The sequence below is a fragment of the Narcine bancroftii genome, chromosome 4 (genome assembly GCF_036971445.1).
Source record: "Narcine bancroftii isolate sNarBan1 chromosome 4, sNarBan1.hap1, whole genome shotgun sequence".
In the NCBI taxonomy this organism is placed as follows: Eukaryota; Metazoa; Chordata; class Chondrichthyes; order Torpediniformes; family Narcinidae; genus Narcine; species Narcine bancroftii.
In genome coordinates, this window is record NC_091472.1 from 203419440 (window position 1) to 203436701 (window position 17262).

At 45.6% G+C, this 17262-nt stretch overlaps 1 protein-coding gene across 1 annotated transcript in view; it reads right to left on the reverse strand.

Annotated features, from left to right (window-relative positions):
* Nucleotides 1-4074: 4074 nt before the first annotated feature.
* The window catches only part of LOC138760033 (transcription factor HES-5-like), a 74473-nt gene continuing 61285 nt past the window's right edge, over nucleotides 4075-17262 (reverse strand). Inside the window, exons 2-6 of the mRNA XM_069930459.1 lie at nucleotides 12139-12208; nucleotides 10506-10554; nucleotides 5724-6727; nucleotides 5455-5635; nucleotides 4075-5315 (exon numbers count right to left, since the gene is read on the reverse strand). Of these exons, the coding sequence (XP_069786560.1) occupies nucleotides 5080-5315; nucleotides 5455-5635; nucleotides 5724-5798 (492 nt within the window). The 5' untranslated portion in view covers nucleotides 5799-6727; nucleotides 10506-10554; nucleotides 12139-12208 and the 3' untranslated portion in view covers nucleotides 4075-5079. The remainder of the gene's footprint in view (nucleotides 5316-5454; nucleotides 5636-5723; nucleotides 6728-10505; nucleotides 10555-12138; nucleotides 12209-17262) is intronic.

Below are 17262 nucleotides of genomic sequence, written 5' to 3' on the forward strand. Positions count from 1 at the left end.
GGGATGCAAACCACATGACTGAGCAACATACCCTCTTTGAGTCCTGCTAATATTTTCACCCCCCCAACAATTTTTACCCTCTCAGTTAGCTTTACTGCTTTCAACTGATAGTTTAATTGCATCCTATTCTTCAGTTAACAATGATACAAAGTATCAACAATGTATTCCAGCTTTGTCTCATTTCATAAAGCATTTCAGTGTACAGTGATGGATTTTAAGATAAACCATGGCAAAACTTAAACAGTAGGCAAAAAGGCCCTTGAGTGTGTTGGAGAACAGAGAAGCCTGGAGATGCATGGCTCCCTGAAAGTGGGATCACTAATGGACAAAGTAGTGAAGGCATACACCTGTATGGGATTCTTGCCTTCGTTGGATGGGGCATTGAGTAGGGATGTCAAGTTACAGCTGTTCCAGATGTTGGTGAGACCACACCTGGAATAGTATTGTGAAGATTTGGTTGCCATTCCAGAGGAAGGATGACAGGGTGCAGGAAAGTCTCTCAAGGATGTTGCAGGGACTGGAGGGCTTAAGTTATGAATAAAGACTGGATAAGCGGGGACTGTGCTCTGGAGTGAAGGAGGCTGACCTTCATGGACCAAAATTGCATTCCATGTTAAAATTAGTAATTTTTAAAAAAACAATTCTATGTTCTAATAATTTTGAAAGAATGATTGTGTCACAATTATATCTCGATATTTACGTCAACAATATTTTTTTTCAAAACGTTCACTTCCTGAAAAATAATTGGGGATTATGATAAACAACTTCAAGCTGAACACAAAGATAATTTCAGGTTTGCTCTATCACGTAGGAAGTTGGAGAAATATGAAATTGACTTTTATTGAATTTAATGTGTTTGATCACATAATGATACTGACAACAAGCTTTCAGGTTGACTGCACAGGGTTTGTCTTGGTTACCAATTTTACAAACGAAGTAGAGCTCATAGGTTTCCTTAATAAGGACAGTTATGCTGTGTCCTTGAGTCTTACGTGTAGATTTGCCACAGATGTAACAGAATATATCACAGCTGTCGCAACATTGATGAGATATTTTTACTGTATTGAATCTTCCTGAAGACAATATTGTATATACGTATGTAATTGTCAAATTTTTTGGACCACTTTTGGACAAAAAAAAGGGGGATATACTTTTATACACATCAAATTTTTGACCTTGTGAAGTACCTGGATCATTGAAGGTGTTGGGAGTTCAGGTGGACAGGACCAGGTGGTAAGTCTGCTGCTGGGGCATCGGGAGTAAGGTTGGGTGGGAGGCCAGAGCATCTGGAGTTTGGAAGGCCGGGCTGAGGATCCGCTGTTGGTAGCTCAGATAGGCAGGCAGCTGGGGTGTTGGGAGCTTGGATGGGTGGGTAGCCGGGGTGAGGATACATGGTCAGGAGCTCAGATGGGTGGGCAGCAGGGGTGATGGGAGCTTGGATGGGGTTTTGGGAGCTCCGGTGTTGAGGCCAAAAATAGAGGGGTTGACTTTGGTATGCTTCGAACAAAAACACCTGAATTTTGGAACAGAAAAGGGGGCATCAACTATTACAAGGTATGAATTATTACATGAGTATATATGGTAAATGCTATTGTTAAGTAGACTCACTGTGCTATTGCCTGAAGAACATGTGCATCAACATGCATTCAATTTATATCAATGTAATGCACAGTATCTGTATGTGTGAGCTGCTTTTATAACCTGTCTCATCTATCCTGACTAAGGAGGCCCAGGTTGTGATAGTACAGATTCTATCACCAATGTGTATATGTACAGATTGTAGTGTAGGATGACTGTGATTGGCCGAGAGCATAGCCACACTTACTGGCACATCTTAAAGGGTTGCTCCTAGCCAGACCAGGTCATTCTGGACTGGTCGACCTACATGTGATATGCTCCAGTCTTCTAGTTAATAAAAGCCTTGGTTTGGATCAACAAGCCTTTGATTCTTTTGACGTGCTCTACGCAGGTGTAAGGCAACATTTGCAAAGCAACTGCATTGAGTGAATGCCCATGCAGGCTTGGACTGACCAAAGCAACTTACTTTGTGGCAATATATATAACTTTAGCAAAATCAAGGAGTTGATTGTGGACTTCAGGAGCGAGTCAGGAGAACACAACCCAGTCCTCATCGAGGGCTTAGTAATGGAAAGGGTCACAAACTTCAAATTCCTGGGTGTTAACATCTCCAAGGATCTGTCCTGGAGTCTCCATGTTGATGCAATCATGAAGAAGGCTCGCCAACGGCTATACTTTGTGAGGTGTCTGAGGAGATTCGGTATGTTATCAAAGACTCTCAAAAACTTCTACAGGTGTACTGTGTAGAGCATTCTGGCTGGTTACATCACTGTCTGACATGGATACTCCATATATTAGGACAAGAAAAAACTCCAGAGGGTTGTTAACTCAGCCTGTGACATCACAGGCTCCATCAAGGACATCTACATAAGACGGTGTCTTAAAAAAGCAGCCTCTACCCTCAAAGACCCCCGCCACCCAGACCACGTCTTCTTCACTCTGTTACCATCAGGGAAAAGGTACAGGAGCCTAAAGATGAGAACTCAGCGACACAAGGACAGCTTCTTCCCCACTGCCATCAGATTCCTGAATGAGCGATGAACCAAAGACACTGCCTTACTTTCCATGCACATTATTTTAATTTTTTTCTATATTAGCATTGTAAGATTGTTCACAATATGAACGTTTGCTCTATGAAAGCTGCTGCAAAACATTGAATTTAGTGACTTGTTCATGACTATAAATCCTGATTTTGATATACTAGTAAAATATGACAGGAAATCACAAAACTAGGTAATATCTAACAAATAGAATGTGATAGGAAGCAGTTAAGGTGATCAGCAGGTCAAAATCTATAAAATACACCCAAAAATGTTTAGAAAGCAAAATTCTCATTGTCCAGTGTATCCAGCATACTTGGACATTATGAATGAAGATAAACCTTGATGTCTATCATTTTTTGAGGGGCGTAGATGAGGTGGATCATCTTAGTCTTTTTCCAAAATAGGGGAGTCTAAAATCAGAAGGCAGAGGTTTAAGGTGAGAGGGAAAAGACTTAATGGAACCCTGAAAGGAAAGTCTTTCACACAGATGCTGGTGGCTGCATGGGACAGGCAGGCAGAAGAATTGTTATAATTGGAAGATTGAGAAGACATTTTGGGCAGATTCATGCAAAGAGAAGGTTTTGAGGAATATGGATGTCATATTGGCCCAAGGGCTTTTTGTTATGCTGATTACTTTAAGAATCTCTTATCGCTCTGTCATTATTTACATGCTTGTAAAATAATTTGGGGTTCACTGTTACGTCGATTGTCTTTGTTCTCATGCGATTCATTTGACTGCTATTTGTTGCTTCTTTCTGTTTTTCTCTCTCAGATATCACTGGAGTTTTTTTCTGCAGTAGAAAAAGACCATTTCAAAGGTGAGGCACCCATGCACAATAGGTTTCTCTCCCTTTATCCAGCAAACATCCACAAATGTGTTAGCTCTGCCACGGACTCCAGACTGCCTGAGTTCTTTTTCGAGGATTTGGAGGCCTTGTTGAGTTTCATCATATCCTCCATCCCCAAGGAGGCTCTGGCTTTAATTTATGTGTCACTTGTGGGAATGGACTTGACCTGAGCTGCAAAATCTTTCCCACTCATGTTCACCCATGGTTCTGTGACAATTTTCCATGTCACTCTTACAGGATAGGAACCCATAGTATTGACCACCCCTTCCCTCCACACATCCTGCTTGACCTGCTGAACTCTTCCAGCAATTGCTTTTGCTCCAGGTTCCAGTATCTCCATTCCCTTTGTCTCCTTTGGTTCCATTTTGCCTCAAAATTAGAATCTGCCTCTACCTTGAAATTAGCCCTCTTGTAACTTTTGAAATTCTCCTACAGCACTTATTGACTCTGATCTTCTTTACCAATCCCAACCACATGCTCCATGATTGTTATGGTTAAGTATGCTTGGATATTGACACATACAGCATAGATGGAGATAGATTTGTGAACATCAACATTTATTCAAATTTAACATTGTTAAAAGAAAATAAATCATTTTAACATGGAATGGAATTTTGGTATACTACAAACAATAACATATATATGAAAATATATTTAGATCAGCATTGTTACAATGCAAAGTTCAGTTAAATATAGAACTGAGAATAAGGCCTCCTTCAGATTCCACATAGCTGCAATGCAGATATTTGTTCATGAGATCCACTGGTTTTCAACCTTTTTCTTTCCACTCACATACCACTTTAAGTATTCCCTATGGCATAGGTGATTTGTGCTTAAGTGAGTGGGAAGAAAAAGTTTGAAAACCCCTGTTTTAATCATCCCTCATTGACTCGTCATGTGCATGGTTTCATAGCTCCAAAGGAAATGGGCCAATGACATTTTTTCTCAAGCCAAATAATTCAGTAGCAATCGGGTCTAGAGCAGGGGTTCTCAAGCTTCCCTTCCCACCCACATCCCACCTTTCTAATCACAGAGCCCCGATGGCAGAGGGATGACTTCAAGTGAGTGGAAAGAGAAAGGCTGAGAACCACTGAGCTCGCAATAGTAATTTGCAGCATCACCCAGGAGATGAGAGGCAATTCAGGAGAATAGAATTCCCACCATTTCAGGGGCACTTTACCAGGAGAATACAAGATGTAATTTCGAAAACCTCACTCACGATGCGATTCAACTCGAGTACATAATAATGTAAACATACATAGAAACAACCAACACCCTTTAAAACGATGCAAACCTTCCTGAACAAGAAGACTCCAAACAGCACACCACCGACATTCCTTTATAAAAGAACTCAGGTAGCTCTGCATGTAACAATAGGCAGAAAACCACCTTGTCAGCTGTCAGTCCAGGTAGGTACCATTTTAGCCATCTACAAATATGTACATAATTTAAAATTAAATAATCCATATATTAAAAAGAGTGTCCATCTCCTTCAACGAAGAGTCGTCGGTGTTATTTTCTTCCATAGTAGAATACTGCTTCATCCCAGAGTTACATCCCGAGCGGTTGATTGGCTTCCCTTTGCCTCCAGTCTGGGCCGAGCACCCGCTCTACCAGGGTCTCCAGAGGGCCGTCACCTCGGCTTTCACGTCCGTTTTGGCGACCGACTGGTGAGGAGGGGGACGGGCGAGAGAGGCTGGGCCCACGGGAGCTCTGTGGAAATGGTTCGCCAGTTTCTTCTGAACGTCCGCCTTGCTCTCCGGGGAGAAGGTAAAATGCTGTATCTCCTGCAGGCAGCGCGAGTATCCCTCCTTGAAATTCTGAGTGAGATTCTTGTTACACGTCACTGTGGATGAGAGAGCAAGGAGGGGGTTAAGAGGGGTGTTTAAGGAGTAACTTACACTGCAAGAATCTAGGCATTAAAAGTTCCTTTTTACTGCAGCAATTCACCCATCTCTTCAACCAATATTTAAAGCCCGAGGTACCTGCAAGCATCCGCTGACTGTGAAGTTTCAGGTAGTTCACGGTCATTTCCAGGATGTCAGCTTTCTCCATCTTCATGTTGGACTCTCCATTCTGAAACTCCTCGCCCAGTAAAGCCCTGAGTTGACCGATGCTGCTGTTTATTCGATCTCGGCGTTTTTTCTCGATAATTGGCTTCATTAACTGGAAAAGGGTGCAAAAATCAACGTGAGCGACACCGAACCTGGAAACGCGTCCCCCTTGGTTACAAAAAACCACGAAAGCCACTTACTTTGTATTTTTCTTTCCGCGTGGCTCTTTCCGCCGAATATTCTTTGGGGACAGCGCCAGACGTTTGAGGAGCCATGCGTTGTAGGAGGAGGAGGAGGAGGAGGAGGCCACCGCCGCCGCCGGGAGCAACGTTGGATCGCCGTGTGACTCGCTTCGGTCAGAGCATCCTACTGGGACAAGCGCCACCCCCGCCTCTATTTATACCGCCTCTTGTCCAGAAGGCAGCGTGTGCCTGCATTTTCGCGGTGTTTCCCACACTCTGTGGCCAATCATTACGGTTAGAGTGACAGCACAAGCTTTTCATTTTCTAAATGCTGAATTAAGGACCTTTTTTTTAAAAAAAAAGCTTTTGTCTGTGATCGTCTCTGAGGACCATCTGGACGACACGCATGACACAGTAAGTCAGAGGAAATTACTCTCATCGGAGGTTACAGGAGCCTGGGAAAGATTCTCCCGTCATCGCTGAGCGGGGGAATTCTATGCCTGTCCTGACACCGCTGGGCTCATTCCAAAATAATCCCCACGTTGGCTTTGAAGCAATAAGACCGATGTAATCACAAATGTTCTCGCGTGGACGAGTGTCAACTTTGAGCACACGAACTTGAAATAAATTTCAAAATAAGACTCTTCCTGTGAAATGCTAATTTCGAATGATCGATCTGCCTAAGATTATATTCGTTCTCAAGGAGTAATCATTCAGATTATGGTGATTTCAAGCGAGTTGCGGATTTTATTGAAAACTTCTTTCCAACTCTCCCCGGCCCCAGCAGAACTTTAAATAAAAATCAGTGCTACTCCAAACCAATCCTGGTTCAACCAATACGTTATCCAACCATTCATTGATAGATCCAACTTTATCCAGCTTTCTTCATCGACAGATGGGTAGCAGTTGCAACGGAAGTTAACCTAGCTTTGTTGCTGGATTACTGGACCACTGGGCCAGAGACACGAGTTCGAATCCCATCACAGCGGCCAAGGAATATAAATTCTTGGATTTATTTCATTCTGTGAAAGGAAGGCGAACGCTTTTAAGAGAGATGGGCTACGGGATATTCCACGATAATACGTTCTTTCTTACCCGCTCTGGACCACATGTGACTCCAAACCCACCAAATATAGTTCAACTGTCCCCCTAATTCAGGGGTAATCGACAAGGGGTTGTGAAGAGAGCCTTTGGCATATTGCCCTTCATAAATCAAAGTACTGAGTACAGGAGTTGGGATGTTATGGTAAAGTCGTACAAGACATTGGAGAGGCCAAATTTGGAGCCTTGTGTGCAGTTTTGGTCACTTAACTACAGGAAAGAAATCAATCAGATAGGAAGAGTGCAGAGGAGATTTACTAGGATGCTGCCCGAACTTCAGGAATGGAATTACAGGGAAAGGTTAAATAGGTTAAGACGTGATTCCCTGCACCGTAGAGGAATGAGGGAGATCAACAGAGTAAATGTAGGTAGGTTTTTTTCCCCACTAAGGGTAGGTGAGATACAAGCTAGAGGACGAGTTAAGAGTGAAATAGGAAAAAGTTTAGGAACGAGCTGAAGTGGTGAATGCAGGCTCAATTTTAACATTTAAGAGGAATTTGGACAGGCACATGGACGGGAGAGGTATGGAGGGCTATGGACTGGGTGCAGGTCAATGGGACTAGGAAAAAAGGGTTGGGCACAGACTAGAAGGGCCGAAAGGGCCTGTTTTCTGTTCTGCAATTGATCAATGGCAATAAATGGCGGCTTTGTTAGCGGTATCCACGTCCATAAAATTTTGGAGCAAAATATGGCCATTCAGCCCATCCACTCTGTTCTGCCATTCAATTCATTTCTTTTTCCTGTCAATCCCATTCTTTTACCTTCTCCCTATTACCTTTGACGCTCTTACTAATCAAGAATTTATCAAATTCTGCTTGAATTATACCCCAAAGACACCCGCCTGTGGCATCGAATTCTTCCGATTCACGAAGAGTCCTTCTGAGTCCACCCACGAATAAGTTAGAAGGAAACGATTTGCAAGCATACTTTGAACGCATACAAGATAATATTTGGTTGGACACGTAAAATAAAAAGGATAAACAATTCAGCAAAACAGATTCTAGCAATTTCTGAAGCATAGTTGCAGTTCAGCTTTGTTTTGCTGGAAATAATTTGAATTATGTTCAGCAGAAGTAAGCCATTCGGCCCGTCATGTCGCCCCGCCATCCCATCACGAGCTGATTCCATTCTCCCACTCCCCTGCCTTCTCCCCTTAACCTTTGACACCCTGATGATTCAGATACCAATCAAGCTCTGCCTTAAATTCTCCTCACGATCTGGCCTCTTCAGTCTCCGGCGGCAGCAAATTCCAGAAGCCTACCAACTCTTTAGGCAAAGCAGTTCCTCCCCATCTCTGCACTAAACGGGCGCCCTTCAATCCCGAGGCTCTCTTAGACTTCTCAACCACGGGAAACAACTTTGCCACATCTGCTGGAGCACCCCCCCCCCCCCGCCCCCTCCAATTCTTCTGAACTCCAAGAGCGGGCAGTACGATATGTATTCATTTGATCAGCTAAGTACATTTGGTGACCGACAAAAAGACGGTTAATGCACCCTAACTCTATATCAGAATAACCCCCAAGAGCATCACGAAGACAAATTTCTCTTCCCCCCACCCCCTCCTCCCCCAACATAGATCTCTCTGTCGACTGGCACATTCCTTCTGCAAAGGGACAGGGCCTCATCTGTTTCATTATAAGGAAATAATAAGCCAGTGAATTTGTTGGTTCTGAAACGCAGGAAATAGAAAACAATCCAGTTTTCGAAAGGCATATTGCCCGAAACTTTCCGTAGTGGGTGTTTCCCCGCATCGTGACAACTGAGATGTAGTTGGCAACATCATCAACATGAAACAGTTGTACAAGTAAATATTTCTCTTCAGAATGTGTTTGAATGTACTTAATCAGTAGGACTATTTAAATGAAGTTCTCAATTATATAGTTAAATTGATGGATGGATTTGTGTGGGACTATAAATGTGTGTGTGGTTGTGTGTCTGTGTCTGTATCTGTGTGATTTTGTGTGTGTGTCTATGTGTGTCTGTGTCTATCTGTATGTGTGGCTGTGTGTGATTTTGTGTTGTCTGTGTGTGTCTGTGTCAGTATATGTGTGTATGGCTGTGTGTGATTTTGTGTGTGTGTGTCTGTGTCTCCCTGTCTATGTGTGTGTGGCCACTGAAACCGGTTCTGGAACCCGAGGCAGGATTAACGAGGGGTTTTCACGCTCTGCCTGGAGGTTGACAGCGGGCAGGACAGGAAACGATGTGGCGAACATGGCAGAAGTGATTGATTCATCATGGCAAATTGACGATGGCTAATAAAAGCATTGTGTGTGTGTGTGTCTCTATGTCTCCCTGTCTATGTATGTGTGTGTGTGTGTGTGGTTGTGTGTGTGTTTTCGAGAGGCCGCAATATTGTATCCAGTCGTGGGAAAGTCGCTTGCTCTGCGACATAGTATTTTGTCAATGTTCCGGATCCATTTCACCAAATGTTCTGCATCTAGTGTCCGAGTAAATGACATGAGCCAAGTCTCCGCTGAAAAACACCAGCTGCATGCGTTCTCTTTGTTTCTTAACACGTGGGAAAGAGGCAAATCCCGCGATCTCAGCGCCGCCCATAATATCTGGGGTCAGATTAACAGGATGAACAGCTATATTACACAGGAACACCTGCACGGATTTTTTGTGTGTGCGTCAACAGCTAACACCACTTAATTCACCTGTATTAATTTTAATGGATCAACGCGACAACAAATCACACCTTCAAATGTTGCAGGCTACATTATTTCATAAAGCCCACTGCTTCAATGCAGATTGGAGTTGTCTATTATTTCAGTATCATATTTTCCCTTTGCGTCTTTGAATTCAGCAAATCATTGAGGTGGCTGCGATAATCCGGCGCAAATTGATACTCAGCGAGGCAGCTGCTGGGTACGGCAGGTGAAACACTCCAAGCATTTTGGAAGGAGATCTAACGAAGGCTCAGAGTAACCCACCCCCGTCAGAAGCAGTTGGCTCGACAAAATGACAAAAGAGTCTGGAAGTAATCCTGGTTTCCAGTCTGGGACGGCCACTGAAACCGGTTCTGGAACCCGAGGCAGGATTAACGAGGGGTTTTCACGCTCTGCCTGGAGGTTGACAGCGGGCAGGACAGGAAACGATGTGGCGAACATGGCAGAAGTGATTGATTCATCATGGCAAATTGACGATGGCTAATAAAAGCATTGTGTGTCTCAGCGCGAACTGGCGTGAACAACACACGCATGCATGTTTTCGGGATGAATTGGAGGAATCAGAGGCGCTTGAAACGTGTTGCTTTAAATCAGTGGTTTTCAATCGTTTTCTTCCCACCCACATCCCACTTTAAGTAATCCCTCTGCCTTCGGTGCTCTGTGATTAGTAAGGGGTTGCTTAAGGTGGGATGTGGGTGGGAAGGTTGAGAATCACTGCTCCAGACGCGATATTTTGCCTGAGAAGCATTGTCATTGGAAGGGAGAGGGGGAGCCAGGAGGGGTTTGGGGGGAACCAGGGGCTGTGGAGGGGGGACCGGGGGAGAAGGGGAAGGGAAAAAGCGAATGGAGGTGGGGGAGGGGGGAGTTGTAGCGTGAATAAAAGCTCTCACGACTGGAGGGAGATCAAACATAACTGAGGATAGGGTTTAACAGTAGTTTTTAGAAGGGTTCTGGGTTTCGGCGGGAAACCAGGGTGACATGTGGGCAGAGGGGGGCGGAGCCAGGGCCAGCCATCGGCACAACACCCTACCAGTGAATCCCAGTTCACTGCATTCTCTCCTTCCTGTATAATTTCGGGTCTGTGAATGAAGACAGAGAACATGGGGTTAGAAACAAGTGGTTAAAAAAAAATACAGTTATTTACAGATTTAAGCAGTCTAGGGGTCTGGAGATCCTGGTGGAGCACCTTAGTACTCAGGGGGCCTTGGGTCTCCTGGTCCTCTTGAGAGGGAGGAGAGGCGGGCTGGGTCTCCAGCTCAACGATGGAAAGGGATGCACTTTCCTTCTGAACTGGATCCCCCGAGGCCCTGACTGGGAGTGGTGAGATTGAGGTCTATAGCTCGCAGGGCACCTGAGGCAATGCACCCTCTGTTCTAGTGGGTGCCAGGTCCCTGATGGAGACAGTGTCCTCCCTGCCATCCTAGTACTCCACGGGGTTGGTTTTGCTTCTCCTCATGTACTTCTTAAGAAGGACTGGACCAGGAGTAGTGAAATAGGCTGGGAGTGTAGTTCCCAAAGCCGACCTTCTTTTGAAAGTGAGTAGGAGCTCATGAGGAGTAGCGTTGGTCATGGTAAATAGTAGTGACCGGATAGAGTGGAGCGTCATGGGGAGGACATCCTGCCAGCGTGGGTCTGGAAGGCCTTTTGACTTCAGGGCCAGTTTGACAGCCTTCCAGACTGTGGTGCTCTCCTTTTCAACCTACCCATTCCCCCAGGGATTGTAGCTGGTAGTCCTGCTGGATGCGAGGAAGAGAGAGAGAGAGAGAGAGAGAGAGAATGTAAAGAAGATAAGGGTGAGACAGATGGGAGAGGGAGAGAGAGTGAGAGAGAGGTAAAACCCACATCCCATACTTTTGTTTTTCATTCTGGAAGGCTGATTACGAACTCCTTATTTGGCACAGACAGAGAAAGACTACTAACCATTGGGTAAGAGACATGACCCTGGTTAGCGAACCCCAAGTGAATCCAAAGAAACCTATACTTGTGTGGTGAAAGCTCGCTTGAATGTTCTGGAAAACTGGAAGTTAGTCTGTATAACCCACAATCCACGAGGCAGACTATTTTGTGGTGAGACGAGCTGCTTGTGGCAGTGATTCTGACTGTAATGGAGTCCTCATGCTTTGCAAAATGAATTCAAACAGCACAGTGAAATTATGCAGTTGTGTTTATCAATGAACCTCTGGTCCATTTTAAAATTGAAGTGCCAGTTAATGAAGTAGACAAAGGTGACGTAGTCAAACAATAATCATGGCTTTTATTAGCAGAAACTAATGGTACAATAATGAAAGACAATGGGTGTGTAGACAGTTATACCTAAGGGGAGTGTCTTTAATGGTAGAGATAAATCATGGCCAATGTCAATAAAGCAAGGCTAGGCAAGTGGAAGACTGACAGCTCAGCATAGATTCACCACCCATGGTCTCTCCTTCTCTATTTCCTCTTGCTGAAGCTGCTCTGTAAATATTTTGCTCACTTTCACCTTAGTTACTATCTTCCTAAATGATCCTGTGAGCTGTTGGAAATCTCACCACATTGTACACTCTATGCAGTCACTTCTATTGGATCTCTCCCAATTTACATTTCTAGCACCATCTTGCTAAAGAATTATACCTACACAAATTAATGAAATTATAATCAGATTTCAATGGTGCCATATTACACACCTTCTTTGTTAGATCAAAGTAGGTGGGCATGTTTGGATCCTCCAGGAGGGTTTGCAGTTGGTTAACTGATCTGTAAATCGAAACACAGAATGAATTGGAAATTATTTATCAAGTTCTGAACAGTCTGCTGAATGAGTAAAATTCAGAATCAGAATTTATTGTCATGAACAAGCCATGAAATTCGGGGTTTTGCAGGAATGTCATAGAGCAAACATTCACATTATAACCATCTTATGACATTGCTATAAAGAAATAAAAATAGTGCACAAAAAGCGAGGCAGTGTCTTTGTTTCATTGATTATTCAAGAATCTGATGGCAGCAGGGAAGAAGTTGTCCTTGTGCTCGTCTTTAGGCTCCTGTACCTTTTTCCCAATGGTAGCAAGTGAAGAGGGCATGGCCTGGGTGGTGGGGATTTTTTTTTAGGATTTAAGATACCACCTTGTGTAGAAGCCCTTCACAGAGTGAAGTCTGGTGCCCATGATGTCGCAGGCCAAGTTAACAACCCTCTGGAGTTTGTTGGCTGCTGACCCATCATCTGTTATGTGTTGTGCGCTCTTTTTTATGTGCTTGCTCCCCCTAATGTTAGAACCTGGCTATGCCACTGCTGTCAATCAGCACGTGTGCTCAAGGAGCCAAGTGGCCGAGGCTAAACCCCAAATTGTGCCTTAGGTGATGCCATTGCAGGGGACACATTCAGTCTCTTTACTGATGTTTATATTCATATGTGGGGAAAAAAAATATTTCCTCGGTGTAAACTCAGGACACTAGCCTCCAGATTATTGCCCTGTGCTTTAGAAAATGCTGCCATTCTGTGGATATCTTACTATAACCTGTGAAGCCTTGAGGTTGAACTGTGTTGTTGAGTTCATTGCTGTTGCCACCCCCCTCCCCACCCTCCACATCTAAAGGAAGTAAAACGTGAAAGTCTGGGACACCGTGGTAGAAGTAGAAACACAACACAGGGGAAACTCAGCAGGTCAAACAGAGTCTTTTATAGAGAAAAGGCAAAGGTGAACATTTCGGGCTGAAGCTCTTCGCCAACCCTGTTTGACCTGCTGAGTTTCTCCAGCAGTGTGTTTTTACCTCCACATCTAAAACTGGAAATGTGGGTTGGAGGTAGGTACTGTGTTGATGGGGGAGAAGGAAGAACCAAGTTGCCCAGTTTCTCCTTTCTTTCTTGCATTCTCTGAAAACCTTGAGAATTTTAGAGCAAGATTTGCTCGCCTTGCTTTTTGCTACGATACCACCACACATTTTTCCACTGATAAATGTTGCAGTCAATACACTTCTCTTATATTCCGCCTAGTTTAATATTCTCAATCTCAGTCATTTATCATTTGCTTATTATTTTTTTCTAATCTTCAGCTGCTTGACAGTCTCCCAAACTCACTTAATTCCTTCAGCACTTGAAAAACATCAACTAAATTAATTGTGAGGAGTCACGTGATGGAGTAATGGCCGGTCAGGGAATTCCAGCCCTCTCACGAAAAGTTTTAAAAAAAACACACAAAGCACAAAGGTACAAGATTAAAATTTATAATAAAGTAAAAATAAAGGTGAGAAGAAAATGGCAGCGAAGAGAGAAAAGTCAAAAACAACGGGAAGAAAAGAGGAAGAAAGAATGTAGGAAGAAGAAGGTGAAGGCCTTACCTGTCCGAAGAGGCCCGCCGTGGAGAAAGAAGCGCGCTCCCTCAGGTCAGTGGAGGTCCCGGGCTCGGGACTACAAAAATGGCTCGCAGAGCCGAGTAAAAGTGCGCAACCGCGCATGAAAAAAAACACACTGACGGGAGGGGGGAACAGCTGCGGAGTCGATCTCCGCAGCTGAGAGAGACATCTGCAGCACAGCAGCAGGTGCAGAACACAGACAATAACGACAACAAGAAAGAAGAGGGTAAAAAGAAAACAAGGAAACAACAGATGGTCAACCCAGAGGAAGAAGAAGAAGAACAGAAAGAAATGGAAGAAGAAGAGAAAGGCAAGACAATGGATGTATCTTTTTTAAAGAATATATGGAATCAGTGAAAGAATGGCAATTACAAGAATTTAATGAGATAAAAAGAAGAATTAAGAATGCAGAAGAAAAAATGAATAAAATAAAAATGGCCATGTCAGAGATAGGAAAAAGAGTGGAAAATATGGAAGAACGAGAAACAATTGTAGAAATGGAAGTAGAGGAATTAAAAGAGAAATTAGAAGAATCTAATAAAAAAGTTAAAGAGGCACATGAGCTGTTAGCTCAGAAGATAGATATAATAGAAAACTATAATAGAAGAAATAATATAAAGATAGTGGGCCTTAAGGAAGATGAAGAAGGCAAGAATATGAGAGAATTTATAAAAGATTGGATCCCCAGGGTCCTAGGAAGACCAGAATTACAGGAAGAAATGGAAAAAGAGAGGGCACATAGAACTTTAGCCTCGAAACCACAACCGCAGCAAAACCAAGATCCATTTTAGTAAAATTCTTAAGATATACAACAAGAGAAAATATATTGGAGAAAGCAATGAAGAAAGTAAGAGAAGACAAAAAGCCACTGGAATATAAAGGTCAAAAAAATTTTTTCTATCCAGACATAAGTTTTGAACTCCTGAAGAAGAAGAAGGAGTTCAATACAGCAAAAATGATCTTATGGAAAAAAGGATATAAATTTATGTTAAGGTACCCAGCGGTACTTAAAATAATTATTCCAGGGCAACAAAACAGACTATTCTCGGATCCAGAGGAAGCAAGGAAATTTGCAGAACAACTACAATACAAGCAGAGAGATGAAGACATGTAATGAGAGTAAAAATGACCACGAACTATATGTATGTGTGTAAAGGGGTATATGTGTGTATATATATAGTGTGTTTTATATCGGAGTGGCCTTCTCCTATGCAGGTTTCTTACCCGGGCTGGAGGGGTCTGCCTCCCCTCCTAGGTCGGTCCAAACTGCCCGGACCAGAGCCGAGGCTGCCGCTGCTTTCCCTGTGCCCGGACTGGGGCCGCCACCTCCAACTCTCTGCCCGGACCGGGGCCTCCTCCTGCCTCACTCGACCGAGGACGGGGCCGCCGCATCCCCCTTGCTCCTGCCCAGCTCGGGGCCGCCGCTGCCTACCCTCTGCCCGGACCGGGGCTGGGGCTGCCGCTGCTCTCCCTGTGCCCGGACTGGGGCCGCCGCCTCCACCTCTCTGCCCGTACCGGGGCCGGGGCCGCCGCTGCTCTCTCTGTGCCCGGACTGGGGCCACCGCCTCCACCTCTCTGCCCGGACTGGAGCCTCCGCCTGCCTCACTCGACCGAGGTCAGGGCCGCCGCCTCCCCTTTGCCTCCCCCTTGCTCCTGCCCGGATCGGGGCCACCGCCGCCTACCCTCAGCCCGGACCGGGGCCGGGGCCGCCGCTGCTCTCCCTGTGCCCGGACTGGGGCCGCCGCCTCCACCTCTCTGCCCGGACTGGAGCCTCCGCCTGCCTCACTCGACCGAGGCCGGGGCCGCCGCCTCTCCCTTGCTCCTGCCCGGATCTACGATCCAAGGACCTCGCTGCCACGTCCCAGCTTGCTTGGCCATGGCACACGTGGTGTAAAGTGTGGGGCCAGTACTGCGCACACTGCACTCCACCTAAAAGCTCCTTTGCGCAGGCCCGAGGACAGGTTCACGTCCTCCCCCTCCACGTCCTCCCCCTCAAAAGATGCTCACAAACTCAAGCTAGCATGCTGGAACATCAGAACCATGCTAGACAAGGCTGACAGCCACCGACCTGAACGTCGGTCTGCCCTCATTGCACATGAACTCCTCAGACTTGACATCAACATAGCCGCTCTCAGTGAAGTCCGCCTGGCAGATGTAGGCAGCCTCCAAGAACGCGGCGCGGGCTACACACTCTACTGGTCTGGCAAGCCTTTGGATGAACAACGCCTATCTGGTGTAGGCTTCATGGTCAAGAACTCCATTGCCTCCAAACTCGAAAACCTTCCGACAGGCCACTCGGACCGGATCATGTCCATGCGACTCCCCCTTCAAAACAAGCGTCGCATCACCCTCATCAGTGTCTATGCTCCAACCCTCCAGGCGGAACCAGCAGAAAAGGACAAGTTCTACACTGATCTGCGCAACCTCATTCAACGCACCCCTACAGCCGACAAGGTTGTCATCCTTGGCGACTTCAACGCTCGCGTCGGCAAAGACTCAGAAACCTGGCCAGGAATCCTGGGCAAGCATGGCGTAGGCAAGTGCAATGACAATGGGCGCCTCCTGTTGGAGCTCTGCGCAGAACAGCGGCTTGTCATTACAAACACCCTTTTTCAGCAGAGGGACAGCCTTAAGACTACCTGGATGCATCCCCGATCCAAACACTGGCACCTCGTGGACTACATTCTGGTGCGAGAAAATGACAAACGAGATGTGCTCCACACCAGGGTCATGCCCAGCGCGGAATGCCACACTGACCACCGGCTGGTTCACTGCAAGCTCAACCTTCACTTCAAGCCAAAGCCCAGGAACAGTAAAGCCCCCAGAAAGAGGTTCAATGTTGGAAACCTGCAGTCAGACGAAGTGAGAGGAAACTTCCAGGCAAACCTCAAAGCAAAGCTCGACGATGCAATCCGCCTCACGGACTCGTCCCCTGAAACCCTCTAGGATCAGTTGAAGACTACCATACTGCAATCCACTGAAGAGGTACTGGGCTTCTCCTCCAGGAAAAACAAGGACTGGTTCGACGATAACAACCAGGAAATCCAGGAGCTGCTGGCAAAGAAGCGAGCTGCCCACCAGGCTCACCTTACAAAGCCGTCCTGTCCAGAGAAGAAACAAGCCTTCCATCGCGCATGCAGCCATCTTCAGTGCAAACTCCGGGAGATCCAAAATGAGTGGTGGACTAGCCTCGCCAAGCGAACCCAGCTCAGCGCGGACATTGGCAACTTCAGGGGTTTCTACGAGGCCCCTCACCCCAAGTCCAAAGCCCGCTGCGCAGCTCAGACGGCAAAGTCCTCCTCAGCGACAAGATCTCATCCTCAACCGATGGTCAGAACACTTCCAATCTCTTTTCAGTGCCAACCGCTCAGTCCAAGATTCCGCCCTGCTCCAGCTCCCTCAACAGCCCCTAAGGCTAGAGCTGGATGAGGTCCTCACCCAGGATGAGACATATAAGG